This window comes from Sardina pilchardus, chromosome 13, assembly GCF_963854185.1.
Source record: "Sardina pilchardus chromosome 13, fSarPil1.1, whole genome shotgun sequence".
In the NCBI taxonomy this organism is placed as follows: Eukaryota; Metazoa; Chordata; class Actinopteri; order Clupeiformes; family Clupeidae; genus Sardina; species Sardina pilchardus.
Genome location: NC_085006.1, coordinates 7,690,492 through 7,705,578, shown reverse-complemented (window position 1 = coordinate 7,705,578; position 15,087 = coordinate 7,690,492). Strand labels below are relative to the sequence as shown.

The 15,087-nt window shown below is 46.7% G+C and overlaps 1 protein-coding gene across 3 annotated transcripts in view; it reads right to left on the bottom strand.

Annotated features, from left to right (window-relative positions):
* Positions 1 to 15,087, bottom strand: part of bcas3 (BCAS3 microtubule associated cell migration factor) — a 273,081-nt gene that overhangs the window by 233,786 nt on the left and 24,208 nt on the right. For all 3 annotated transcript variants that reach the window (XM_062552310.1, XM_062552309.1, XM_062552311.1), the window contains exons 7-9: positions 12,579 to 12,651; positions 1,853 to 1,960; positions 1,651 to 1,727 (exon numbers count right to left, since the gene is read on the bottom strand). In XM_062552310.1, coding sequence (XP_062408294.1) covers positions 1,651 to 1,727; positions 1,853 to 1,960; positions 12,579 to 12,651 — 258 coding nt within the window. The remainder of the gene's footprint in view (positions 1 to 1,650; positions 1,728 to 1,852; positions 1,961 to 12,578; positions 12,652 to 15,087) is intronic.

Here is a 15,087-nt window from a genome sequence, read left to right as displayed (position 1 = left end):
GAGAGAGAGAGAGAGAGAGACAGAGACAAAGAGAGAGAGAGACCGAGAGAGAGAGAGAGAGAGAGAGAGAGAGAGACCGAGAGAGAGAGAGAGAGAGACAGGGAGACTGGAAAATGGGGAGGTTCTAAAAAGGGGGGATTTCAGCATTGTTTTGCAAACACATCTATCCAAAGAAGAGTCTTATTTGAACTCCAGGCCCAAAAGCCCATTAGAAACTTGCATATAAATAAAAAAAAATTAAAAAAAACGAAAGATTACAGAACTACTAATGCCAGCGTGGTCTTCCTCTCCAACCTGGCGTCTGAGCAAGCAGACCAGCCACATAGCGACAGACACTTGTGCCTAATGCTCGTTAGAGTGTTTGTGTCTGTGTCCGTTGTCCTTGGCTTGTTTTTGTTTGTGCTTGCGTCTGCTTCTGCTGTGTCCGCAGACCGCGTCTGCGCTTCACGAGGGAGCTTGACGACTCCTATCCCCACATGCCCCCCTCCCCAAAAGAAGCTATTAATGATGTAGGGTTATTGACTGCGCACATTTCCTGTGGCGCAGACGCGGACAGGGAAGGCAGACAGACAATGAGCACCATTAAAATTACACTAATGGCAATTTACAACGGGCAAATTGCTTAAGTGGGAGAAAAAAGCAGAGGCCTGTTTTTTTTTGTGTGTGGTGGGGTGCGCAGGTGCTATGCAGGCTGAGCCACCAAGGTTGCTGTGCGTTAAACTGCACTAAAGGACAAGGGGCCTACACAACGCAAAGAGTATCTGGTCTAAGGGTCCGCCCAGGAAAATAGTCAGAACGTTTTTTTCTCTGTGATTTGAAGACGTTTTTTTTTTTGCGAGGAGCATTCTGCCTCCTCTGTCTCTACTAAAACTCAAGATGACTGACAGACAGCGTAACGTTGTTAGTGTTTGCGTAGACTGCCGGGAGCATGACATCAGGGCGGGAGATGCACAGTGGGGCAGAGAGACGAGTTGCAGCACAACAAAGTTGATATGACAAATAAACTAACATGTGGCTCTGGGTAGTGTCAGCCTCTGACTGTATTGATACAGCACAAGCGAGACTTCTGCAGGAATGCATGTGCTGCTCAGACTCTTGGTCTTGTTTCAATTAGTCTGACTGGAGGACTCGCTTCCGACGAACTTACACTACGGAGTCTTTGATAAAAGTAACTCTAAAGCCATTCAATGAAAAAAGGAAACAAACTGTATCAATTCAATTCAAATTCAAAGAACTTTATTTTTCCGTTAGGAACTTCACATGTGGAGAAGCAGCACATACCATCACACACACACACACACACACACACACACACACACACACACACACACTCTCTACACGCTGTTCAACAGTCTAATGGAAGCAGGTACAAAGCTAGCCAGGGCTCTGTTTGTTCTGAGTGGGAGGGATCTGAGTCTGAACCCTAATATACCCTAGTATAAACCCTGAAACAATTTCAAAATCATCAAAATATTCTGGAATTTCACAGATTCTTTTCATACTGCATCTGTAAAGGCATCTTTAAAGGGGGAGGCAATCAATGGTACTTGAACAGGATGAAAAACAGGCTTCCCTCAAATGGGTGGAACACATAGGCTTAATTAAGCAAATTCCTGAACTAGACAAGGACCATCCATTTCACTCACTTACTTGTGACAAAGAACTTTTTTGTAAATGTGCAGCTGTCAAAAGCTGCAATCTTCTCTTGCAAACTGACCACAAGAATCCTGCGAGGGACAAAAAGAAACACAGTGAGTTTCAACATCTCCTCTAATAAAACTGTGGGCTGCTGAGCCCAGACTACAGTGTGAAAGATATTTAACAGGGATAACAGAGTGTTGGCCCCACTCACCTTTTGTTGCAATGTAGATCATAAATAGGGGTTTTGAACTGGATGGATTTTACCATTTCCCCCGTCCTCAGAGAATAGAGGTCCACACAGCAGTATGGAGGGCTTGTCCTGTGAAATAAACACACACACACACACACACACACACACACACACACACAAACACAGACAAAATAATCAGAAACATTCTGAGATGGCTGGCAGCATCTCTAAAATCAGATGAGGGCCAAAGCGCGCATCTAGTGGCCAGAGCGCTGAGGCAGAGTGAGACCGGGCTACGGGCTTTGGCAGACGGCGTGATCGCTTTTATTGTTTCAATGTTTCGCCCCGGAGGACAAACCCAGATGCTCACCCCTTGACATGCCGACAAGAATGCACCACAGCCATTACGTCGTCATCACTGTATTAGAAGTGAAGAGAGACTTTAAGCACATGAACATCAACCCATAAAACCTTGTCTAGAACTCCGCTACTCGACTACGTTTTAACTCTTGCTACAACCTACAGCCAGTAAATCTGTTCCGAGTTGAATGAAAACACCCCTGACTGCACGCTCTAAAGGCCAGAGCACATCTTCACAGGGTTGCAATTCAGGATGTCATTTACTGTCTAGCATCCGGGAAATTGAACGAGCTCTACAGCAAGGAAGGAAATCAATAGGTGGAGCATCATCGACAAAATAATTAGCGCAGGACAGTGTCTAATGCTCCAGCTTCCATCTCCACACAGCCCTGTCTTTCTGTCTGTCTGCCTGTCTGTCTGTCTGTCTGTTTCACTGTCTATCTGTCGCCCTGCCAGGGTTAGAGGCCCCTGGTGATTGAGTGGGTATTGTCACAGAGGCTAGACTTTACAGTTTAAGAGCGATGTTCGCGTCTTCACAGAGGTATAATCTTCCCACCACTGCTTAGCTTCGGCTGTTCAGAGGTCTAGTAAATCACATCTTCACGCTGCCCGCTACCACCACCCCTTCTTCCCGGCGTCAATAAGGTTATAATATATGTCTGCGTTACTAATCATTAAAACGGTCCCTTCACGTTTTTATAGTGGAAAAGATCTGGTTCTTCCATTTATAACGCTGACAGACACAAACACTGGAAGAAATACTGCGGGGGCAAAAAAAAAAGAAAAACAGAAAATTACTGTTTTTCAAAATATGCCCATCAGTGCATCACAAAGCGCCCGAGACATCTCGAACCAGCCGCAAATTGTCAGGGAACATGGAAGCACTTAGTCGCTAAATGAAAAGAAGCTGCCATGCTCTCTGTGCACACGCTACTTGATAGCACTGCATGTCAATGATGGAGAACCAGGGAGTTTTTAATTTTGTAATAATTCCTCCATCGAGGGGTCCATGAAAGCAGTGGGATTGACACAGGGCCAAACAAAATGGGCCTTATTTCTCTTTTTATGTGCATTTCTCCAAAGTGTTGCGGTCAGGTCACTCGGCTCCAACCAGGAGGACACGAATGCTAACACTTGCTGTGTGCATGAAAAATGGCAGCTCGGCGTGCCAAATAAGGTTTCTGTTTGGATCGGGCCCAGGTCCCGTTTCGCATGTCTTGCTCTTCCCTCATCTTCGCCCTGCAGCTGCAGGCCCAGGAGAGTGTCTAGCAAACTCCTGCAACACCCTTCCCTTCGCCAGACACACACTCATCAGCGCACCCGTGACCTGGTCCTAGTTAGGCTCCCTCGGGGAGGAGCAGACGGGAGGCGATCGTGGAGGTTCGAGCGGAGGCTGGAGCTGACCAGGCCGCGCCGGTTCTTCTCGTTCTCACGCAGCCGGAGAGTCTCTGACCGCTGCTGAGGGACGGCTCTGCTGCGGTGGCAGATGACGACGACGACGACGACGGCAGCGGTGGCGCTCGGGACGGAAGCCAGGGAGGGATTATGGATGTGCGTGTAAACGCCACAATCTGCTGCGGCAAGCGGCGGGTGTCTTGCCTCAGACACAAACGTGGCCCCACATCACAATCATCACATCTCTCTCTCCCTCTCTCTCTCTCTCCCTCCCTTTTCCTCTCTCTTTACTCTCACTCTAAAATTCTTTTTCTCACTGTCTCTCTCTCTCTCTCTCTCTCTCACACACACACACAAACACAGAGGGGTGAGAGGGTTTCACAAGCCAGAGGCAGCAACCTTGGCGCCTCTGACTCCTCAGATCTCCCAGCCCATCTGAGCCTGGCCAGCAGAGCAAAGACATAAAACACAGAGACAAAGACTGTTTGTACGTGTGTGTGAGTGTGAGTGTGTGTGTGTGTGTGTGTGTGTGTGTGTGTGTGTGTGTGTGTGTGTGTTATAGCGAGACAGAGAGAATGTGTGTGTGTGTGTGTGTGTGTGTGTGTGTGTGCTTGAAAGAGAGAGACAAAGTACGTACGCGTGTCTGTGTGTCTGCACACGTGTGTCTGCTACAGTGTCCAGCAGACATTTGCTGTCACAGAAAAGCCTGACCGCTCTCTGCGAAAACACTTTCCCCCCTCAGCTCCAAAGCACTGAGATTAATAGAGGGATTTAACTTCTAAAACTTGTCTCAGCGTCCATTGATTTCAGCATTGTCAGGGTCAAATCAATCAAATTTAAAGCGTTTTAGAGCAAATATAATACAAAAGATATGCTTCTAAATTGATTAATGGGGCATTGATGGCCTCTAAAAGAGAATCATCGTGCTGCTTGCTTCAATTGTTTGCGTTTTTTTTATACTAACAAATGGCTTAGTTCTAATGGAGGCAAGCACTGTCATTTGTAATACAATTTCCCCACTCTGAAAATCATGCAACTGGGGTTGAAAGTGAGGCTAAATTACAATTAACATTATGAATCATGTCGAAATGTCAGACTTGCACACTTTAAGGTGATGCTGGGCACCACTCGCCCTCCCTCTAATACGCCTGTTGTGATCCCGTCACATTCAAGTGTCAATTACACTTCTCCTGATTGATCCGATCTGCCCAAATGAATTTAGAGCTGAATTTGTCAAATGTCCTCCATTTGATTCGGCTGCCAGTAGAAGGCGGAGAAATGTGCAAAAAGGAGACAAGCCCACATGGCGTGACAAAAAGGGGAAATACTGTATATGTCCTTTGCAAACACATATTTAAAACGGGCGAGAGCGAGGGCGAATGGCTTTGACCTACTGAGGAAAAGGTCACGTCTGCTGGAGTCAACATCCTCGTCTTGGCTCATTTGAGCTTCACAACGCTTCAAACATGGATTTCCCCAACTGCAATTACTTCACTAATTACTGGGTAAAATGCTATTAACTGGCCAAGGAGCACACCTGCAAAATCCATTGCTCCTTCAGAATGGTAGGTCTATTAAAGCCGGCAATGTTCTGGACTCCCATCACTCGGCTGTGCTACCAGATTGGAAAACTCTCCCCGCAACAGAACACTTGAGGACTTTTTTACAGCGATGACTTTCTCTTAATTTTAGCAACACTCGGGTTTACAATGGTTATTATGTCCATTATGTCAGCCGGCTGCCATTTCATCACTTGAATGTTTTTATAAACTTGTTGACATCTGCTATTCCAACTCGCTACCAACTGTGCTCAGAGCTATATGACTGGACTCCAAAGCAGGGTTTTAATCCATATGTTTTATTAACCTGACTAAAACGAGCCTGAAAAAACGAGGGCATATCTTATGTGGTGAACATAGTGAATGGGAGGCCTGGAAATGAACGAGAACCCGGGCAAATAAATTCATTTACAAGGAGACGTCATCACTTTCTGACTGCAGCTACTTTACGAGCTTCCCAAATACGAACAGACAATTACATGCTTTGGAAACGCAAAACAAATACTGCCTTTCCTCAAAATCCCAGCTGTCTTTCCTGGAGACCCGGCGAGGAAACCTGAAAACTTGCCCAAGAAGAGTAGCCTAGAGCGGCAAGATTCTCCAAATATGACTGGGTCGCCATGATCATTCACAGCAACCTACTTTGTATTTGCATGTCTTGTCTTTTACATTAATATATCTGTGGTTGCATTGATTCTACATAGAAAAAAAAAAAAACATTTGCTAACTGTGCAAGAAAAAAAGTTTATTTTTGTGGTCTTAGAAATAAACTTGCACATTTTAGACAGATTAGAGAAGACTAACACTCTTTAAAAGGTGTTTAAGAGGGGAAAACAAAATAAACAAATAAAAAAAATGTGATTTGGACCCAAACCCATCCCTTAAGCCTATGTCATATTGATTTATAACAGTTATTTCTAAGCCAAGGCGAGAGAAAAAAAAACACACAGATGAAAACAATTACACTATTTTTGTAGGCAACAAGTGAGGTGGGTGGTAACAGAGACATTTTTTTTCAAAAAATATCCTGTCACAATTTTTCCGAGCTCTCTCTCTCTCCTCTCTCTCTCTTTCTCTCACTCTTCTCTCTCTCTCTTTCTTTCTCTCCTCTCTCTCTCTCTCTCTCTCTCTCTCTCTCTCACAACCCAACCCTCAACACACAACAAACGCCGGCCACATCAGAGGCTGCTTGGGGCCTGGGGGGGCCCTTTGATTCCGGCATGCCGCGGGCATTAGCGGGAAAGTAATTAGGGTAAAAAGTTCAACCACAGCTCCATGTCTGCTGCGCTGCCAGAAATACATTTCCTCTCCTTTTGCCGGGGCTCGGCTGTATGTTCCCCCCACTCGGGCATATTGGAAACACATTGCAGCAGGGAGAGAGAGAGAGAGACAGAGAGAGAGAGAGAGAGAGAGAGAGAGAGACACACACAGAGAGACAGAGAGAGAGAGAGGCTATGATCTGCCTCCTCCTCTGGCTTCTTATACTCTGATAGGCTTTCTGGTGTTAATGGTGTTAAATGAGTCTCTGTGAAAGCAATAGGCAGGTGGGCAGGAGAAGGGAAGGAAAGTGGATGGGTCCTTCTGGATGCCACGGAGGCCTCACTTCGTTTAACAGACACGGGGCTAGCATGCAGCACACAGCATGAATATTTATCAGACCACTTGTATGTTTGAGGCACACAAGTTTGAGTTTTTCTGTTGTCAAAATTATGCTGCGGTTTTTCGCCTGCCAATTTTCTGTCCAACTTTAATGAGAAAGTTGCTGTGCATAACAGTGATCTGGCGCAAGAGGGATCTTTTTCTATTCCCGTTGTGACGATAAATAAACAGTTAAACGCCAAGTAAATGCAACACTTTGCCATGGCTCGGTATCAATCTCAAAGCCCCTGTGATACATTCAATACTAAAATAATTCAATTTTTAAAAATGCTATCTTCATACTTTAAATTATTTCCGAAACAGACAGCTAAAAGATGTCATGTACTGATATCAATTGACCTTACATATATTACGCAATATTATTCAATAAGTGCAAAAAATATCACAATCTACGTTATGCAAATAAGTGTGTCTTATACTTAAAAATGTATATTTCTAATGCATTCTACAATATACTTCACCATGACCTGAAAAAAATCTATTTTGATGGAGCAAAAACTATGTAACCCATTAAACTTCTGACTCCAAGTAAAAGAAACACACACAAGATAAAACTGCATCTAATACCTACAGTAAGTCAGACCCACATAACCACGCCAACCCAATTAAGGTCTCCACTAAAATCTTAATCATGTGCATTAAATTGAAGTGAGGCCATCAGGCCTATAATGCTATCCTCTGTATTTGCTCCTATTTGACAGCAGTTGTTTTTACAGGTTTTCAGCACACAGATAACGTGGAAGTGACAGTACATGGAAAAGCGCTTTGAGATGAACACTCTTCAAAAGGCAAACTTCAAAGGCTCGGGGTCTGACTTTCCCTGTCCTTGGAGAGCAGAGTTATATGGCCCTCTAGGTTGACTGAGGAGCAGATGATGGGGGATCTAAGCGGTGCACCTGGCTGCCTTTTTCCAAATAAAGTCGACTGTGATTGCACAGAGCATTTCTTGTCACGAAAGAGGACACGGAAGAGGCAAGTGTGCTAGTTCAGCAAATGGCAAGTTGATTGTGATGCTGTACTATACTGTTGCATAAAAAGGTATAAAGGGTTAGGAACAGAAATGTTCACAGAAGTGCTGGCAGTCTATATTTGAGCAGACATTACTGTTTTAGTATGCTTTCAACATCAGTTTACAATGAACTCCTGCAAACACATTTCATACCATGGATCACCACTGTCCATATTATACAGTGTGATGTACAGTAGTGCATTGGCCTATATGATTTAAGCAATAAGCCCCGATAGGCCGTGTACTATACTGTATAATCGAACGGCTAAGGGGCGTTGTTGTTAGGCACGACGCGAAGCTATAGCATTACTATAGAACGATGCGGTTAAGGTGTGTGTTTATCGTGATATATACGGTACAACGGCATTGAACGCGATTCAGCCAGTTATAATCAAGGACCGGAACCATCCATCTTGACATATATAACACATGCATAACCCTACATCTTGCTAGCTTTTGTAATGTTTAATATAAGGCGCAACGAGAAGTTGATAGTAAAGGGAAAAAGTCTTTATGAGGTGTTGATTAAAGAAAAATCATATGTTGTTCAATTTCATGATAGATAATGACACACCTAAAACCCAGCATGACTGAGGAGAAAGCGGTGCAACTTTCAAACCCTTTCAACATCCCCCCCATGTCATCTCTGCGGCATCTCCCAACGCTGAGAGCTTAAAGAGTGTTGATGCCCTCCCTCCATCCCTCCCTACGGGCCAGACAGTGTGGCAGTGTGGGGGCGAGAGGCCCGCGGGCCGCAGAGGCAGGTTTATCAGCCAGCCGGCAGGATAACACAGCAATCCTGCAGCCAGCCCCAGCAGATAATGCCCCACACATGCCTCCGGGTGAGTGCTGTGGAGCAGGGAGAGGCACAGCCAAGTCCCACCCGACACCACCAGCACCATCACTGGCCACCGGCACCACCCAAGCCCCCCACCCCACCCCCCTCCTCCCCCATAGAGTGGCATCACAATCACAAGGGCTCTTAGTGCAACGGTAGCCGTGGGTGGAACAAGCCCCTGCTGATCTGGGTGTGATAGCGAGGGAAGAACAGTGTCATGAGGCTTAAAGCGTCGCTCCTCAATCCCCTTAATCTGATGCCCCCACTAATACAAACGCCGGGAGATTTCACCCATTTAATACACTTTAGGAGGGATACCTCACATCTAATGTTTAAACCTGTCAGGGAAATGCAATGCAAAGCACAGCTTAATATCACAATAGGCTTTTGGTTCTAAGTCTCTTCAAAAATATTTGCTGGAACAAGCCGTGGATCTTTTTTTTTCCCCCTCCTCCCTCGTGTTTTATTTTTATTTATTTATTTATTTTCACAACAATCATGTAATTAAAATCCAAGTATTACGTGTCAAGGGGGACTTTACATGGCTTGGGATTTGAGCAGTGAAAATTAGAGACACTGTTTAGCGGGATAAATCCCCGGGATGACACTTGGTTTCGCGTGCGATGTGGCCTGTGTCTATAGCTGCTGCTGCTGCTGCTGCTGCTGGTGGTTTATAGGGAGGTGGAGGTGGAGGTGGGGGTGATGGAGGAACTGAGCACTGCTCCAGAGCCGGGGCGAGTAGCACGGAGTTTCAGTGGACTGGAGAGCTGCCCTCTGACAGCCGGCCAGTTGCTGGGTGGCCGTGGTGGCCGTCCAATGGAGACTCGTGTGGGCCAAGGGGAAAGGGGTGGACCTGTGCCGGGACCTCCACGTGCCCCGGACCCCTGCTTGCAAATCCAGCAGTAAGCTCCACAATGACAGAGGACTGTATTTGTGAAAAAACACATGCCCGCATTCTCTCCATGGAGATCTGGGACTGGAAATTTAGGGAGAGGGCGGAGGAGGGGGGGGGGAAGAGGCGAGGGGAGTGGGAAGTTTTGTGCCTGGACTTACGACTTAATTTCTCCACTTCCCAAAGAACAAAAGCAGGCTTCTTTGACACTGAACTTTTAGCCCAAGTGCATGTTCTCGGTGTGACGCCCACAAACACTTAAAAAGCTCCAATTCAGCCCATTCAATCTGCGCTTGCTGCAAGAGCATGGACATAAATCCACTCATTCTCATACGTACAGAGTTCATTAAAATGAAACAAGAAGAGAAAAAAAAATCAAAACAACGCCAGAGTGGAAATCCATTCCATATAGGAGGCCTACCAGGATCGAATGGCACATACATTCTTTACTAATTTGCCAACCCCAGTGCCGTTGGCATACGGTGTGCAGGATGAATATGCAACTTTGCTGTCAGGAAAATCTCTAGACCCATACGTTGTTTGGACTTAAGACATAATCCTTTCCATTGATAAAATTATGTTGAGTGCGCCTGGATGGAAGTCTGCAAGAAGGCAGGGCCTGCACACATGCTTTTTTCCTCCTCTGGTTTTCCTTTAATTTGCAAATCTTGTAATCTAAGCCTAAAGCTGACTGAACCAACTTCTAAACCAGCTCCGCTGTTTCGGCCAAAAGTCCAATCTGTTTTCCATTTAAGTGTCAGGACGGCATCCTTTCTGGTGGTTGACAAAAGCTGTTATTTCAAAATGATTATACACTGAAAAATTGTGTGAGGACTTCAGGACGTTTATGAAGTATTTCAGTGAAGGGAGAGAGAGAGAGGGGAAAAAAAGAACCTGAATATGTACAGAGGACTTGGTTTTATTTTTTTCCTTCCACTCTTTCGTTTGAATGCTACATTATTTACCAAACACTTCTGCTGGAACTGTGCAGCCACGCCATTCAGCCAGGGGTTAGGGTTATGGTTTTCAACACGAGGCATGTTTTCAGCATTAGCGGCAAAAAAAGAAGGAAAGAGAAAAAAAAAAGAATTTGCCGGAGTACAAAGCCAAACCCTTCCAGCCTGTGAGTGTGTGTGTCTGTGTGTGCATGTGTGTGTGTGTGTGTGTCAGGGGCAGACACAGCATGTTCCGAGTGCCTGTGAGGAGCTGGAGCCTTGGAAGCGTCCGGGGACGGTGGTCTCCATCAAAAGCTCGCTGAAGACAGACTTCCTTATTTTATTTCCCGAGGAGGAAATATCAAGTTAAGTTGCCTCGCTGTGGAAAAGGAGCGTGCTGCAGAGGTGGCAGGCCAGCCAGTGGGAGTGGAGGAGAGCAGAGAGGAGGAAAAGGAGTGCGCTGATGGGCATGTGTTCTCTCCCTTCCCTCGCAGCCATCTCTCTCTCTCTCTCTCTCTCTCTCTTTCTCTCTCTCTTTCTCTCTCTCTGTCTGTCTCTCTCTCTCTCACTCTCTGTCTCACCCTCTCTGTCTGTCTCTGTCTCTCACCCTCTCTGTCTCTCTCTCTGTCTCTGTCTCTCTCTCTGTCTCTGTCTCTCTCTCTCTCTCTCACTCGCTCTCTCTCTAAACCACACTTTTAACAAGCCTTACCAGGTCCCTCAGCCCTTTTCCAAGGGTGGTGACTGCAGGGCTCGGTGTGGCCTCCTGGGGACGAGCGGTCAGTCTGTAGTCCCCCGCCTCTGGCCAGACCACTCTGTGGCCGGGCCCCACAGGCCATCTGATTGGCCCTTTGATGCCGCTTAGAGCGCACAGTAAATTACAGGCTTTCAAATGTACTTAAGATTTGTACCTCGTAACATCTAAATGTCACACAGAATAGGACAGGCACTGAAGCAGCCACCCCCTTTGCACTTCGGTGGGGGGGTGGGGGGAGAAAAAGGGGAAAAAAAAATGGGGGAAAATGTCATAAAAATGGACAACGACGGAACATTCCATTAGCACATATAAGTTCACCTCGTGTTGGACAAGTTTTAAGATGTCTGCTCTCGGGTTTCACAAGCGCGCTGGCTTATCCGGGTCCATTATGTCACTGGAGCCCTCTTTCGGAGAATATAAGCCATGAACCTCGCTTTTTATGACACCCGAATGAAATCGCACTGTGTCAAAATGGCTTTTCACTCCGCACACACCCCCCCACCACCACCACCACCAAACGCTTTTAATAAAAAGGCAGCAGCCCATCCGATCCGCGCCGCAGTGGCAGTGTCCCCTCCACTCTCTCTCCCCACGATCACGCAGAGAAAATGACACAGGCGAGAGAGGCACTATCAATCCCCCCCCCCCCCCGCCAGCAGGCATCCAGCACAGCAGGCTGTGGCTTCCAGCTGGAGCCAACTGTGTTTGTGTGTGTCTGTGTGTGTGTGTGTCTGTGTGTGTGTGTGTGTGTGTGTGTGTGTGTGTGTGTAGCTGTGTGTGTGTGTGTGTGTGTGTGTGTAGCTGTGTGTGTGTAGCTGTGTGTGGTGTGTGTGTGTAGCTGTGTGTGGTGTGTGTGTGTGTGTGTGTGTGTGTATGTGTGTGTAGCTGTGTGTGGTGTGTGTGTGTGTGTGTGTGTGTGTATTTGCATGCACGCACCACCTCTCTCTATCATACACAATGTCCCACGCTACACTGGTCTGAGTGAGAGAGCTGGACAGAGCACTGATGGAGTGAGCTAGAGAGAGAGAGAGCTGCAAAGAGAAATGGAGAAAAAGAGCACAAAATACTTGGAACTCAAAAAGAAAGCCAAAGAGAAATGAAAGGGACACACAGTTCTGCATAGATGAACATCCACACAGAAAGGAGTGTACAAATGAATAGTGAGAAAGTGCTATGTGTGTGTGTGTGGGGGGGGGGGGGCGCATGTGTGTGTGTGTGTGTGTGTGTGTGTGTGTGTGTGTGTGTATGTGTGTGTGTGTGTGTGTGTATGGGCGCATGCGTGTGTGCATGTGTGTGTGTGTGTGTCCACTGTCTCTATGGGCGCCACTACCCTCCAACGCACTCACCCTGAGGACCCCGTGCTCTTGCACACGCCCAGTAGAGGCCTCTTCTCTGCGAAGCTGTCCGTCTTCAGGGGACCTGCACGCAGGGACACAGAGAAGAGGGGGGGCAGAGATGAGGGGGTGTGGGGAGGACGATGACAGAGAGGCATATTGACAAGTAACCGGCGGGGAAAAAAAACAAAACCAAAACACAAAGAGCAACATTCATTAGCGGCTCGCGCATGCGAAGGCTCTTGTCTGTTAGCCAGAGCCAGTCAGCCACCCACCTACCAGCCCACTCAGGCACTGCTACAGAGAAGAGAAGAGAAGAAGAAAAAACTGCCACTACCACCACAGGAAGTATGTTGACTACATTACAACAGTTGCTCTGTAATCAAATTATGCTTTCGGAAAGAGAGAGAGAGAGAGAGAGAGAGAGAGAGAGAGAGAGGGAGAGTCTGAGGACATAAAATATAAACAAATAAATAAATAAAAGCCGTCATTTCTTTCCTGTCAACTTAGGGACTCATCCTCTCTGACCACAAAGTAATTCTGGGTTCGCAGGGAGACTTATGGAGGGATCAAATGAAATTAAAATACCAGCATGCAAAACATTAGTGGAGAGACAGAGAACAGAAACCCCACTCAGAGCAATGTGTTGAACTCCAACCATCTCTGCTCCAACTAGGGCTGCGAGAAGACACACACACTCACACTCACACACACACGCATACACACACACACATGCACACATATACACACACACACACACACACACACACACACACAAAGCCCTTCAAAGCTTCGGAGGAGCCTTTGTCTGACTGTGTTTAATTTTGACGGGGGTGAAAGGGTGGGGAGAGGGATTACAGCATGGCAAATGGCCGGTAGGCATATTTCTGGGTGGAGAAAAACATGTTGCATTAGAGCCTGCAGATCCCATATTTACCTAATTTTGCTGATTTTAAAGAGGTGGAGGGAGAGGAGGATGGGTGAGAGTCAGGGTTGAGGGAGGAGGAGGGGGGGGCGTCCAATCTTGTCCAGATTGAACAAGATGTTAGGCTTTACTGAGGCTGTAATTTGGGGCGGCCATGCCATGACAGTAATCAGCTTCAGGAACGCCGGGATCCTGCGGCGTGGCGTGTGAGCGCAAATGTGCCGCTCTCTACCCGGCCTCCGACACTTTAAAGGGCCTCACTCCTTCCCGCTTGCTCGCACGCGCTTCCGTTCGTCCGCCCGCTCGTCCGCTCGCTTGCCCGCCCGCCTTCCCCTGCTCTGTCATCAGCCATTGCTGCTGCTGCTGCTGCGACTGCTCACGGTACCGAATTATAAGACAAAATATGATGGCTTTTGGTGGCCGACAGCTGCCTTCCATTTCGACGTCACAATTAAGAAGGGGAAACAAACCACTTGGGCCGCTTTTCAAGTGGCACGGGAGAGATTTGTTGACTGGGATGGTTCAGCTTTGAAAATGACAGGGCTTGCATGCGGGACAAGTGGGGTTTTTTTTTTTTCTCTTTGTGTTGGGCTAAATATTAAAATCATCATTTGTATGTCTGCGTCTGATTTAGTGTGAGGGAGAATGAGGACAATGTGTTTGCGTTTAGACTAAACAAAATGTCCTGTGCGCCTATAAATGTCATATGCACAGATTGCGGGTCACTATAGTGTAAATGGTACAATTATAGAGGCCTGGGAAGAGAAATAAACCCAAATGCCACTTCCTACATTCAAACTCTTTGACATTTCATCTAGACAGGACAAGAAGATGGGGGGGGGGGGGGTCCAGATGTCAGTTAGCCGTCAATGCCTGTGTCTTGTCCTCTTTTATCAATAAATACTTCACCAGATGAATGGGACATAAAGGCTATGTCACTAAAAGAATTATGGTTTTCTCCCTTTGGGAAAGCGGAACTTCCTCCTTTATTCGAGGAAGGACCTTTCCTTGCTAAAATCAACACCTATTTTCAGGACTTTCCAAATCCGCCCACCCAGGCTCCCCACAAGAAACAATTAGCCTTTTAACAGCCCGCTAACAGAGCAACACTGTTTGGGTCCCCCCTACAGATTGCAATCAGCTTTCCCCCGGCAGCACAATCCGTTTTATTCTATGCTGAGAATCACTGCACTCATATGTTGGATATCTGCTGCTTCTTATTACGGACACTTGCTTTTATCCGCATCCAGGGGTCTGTGAATGTAATCATTGTGCATTGTTGAAATTTGCCACAACGCCGGAACACGCAGCAGCACTGTGGGGGTGAGAAAAAAAAATGGAGGGGGGGAGGCGGGGGGATCCAGTAATGAATTGCAACACACAAGCCTCTTTCTATGGGTCTCATTAAATAAGCGAGGCAAACTGCAAAGAAGAGAGTCTATTATTTATCTATTTATTTCAATGCTAACTTTCCAACAGCAGGGCACGTATCAGACCTGCGTAAGACACCGGGGCTGTTAAGAGGATTAGGAGATGCCACAACATCAACTAAACGAGATCCTAATGACGCGGAAGCACTCTGGTCGACCAGAGCAG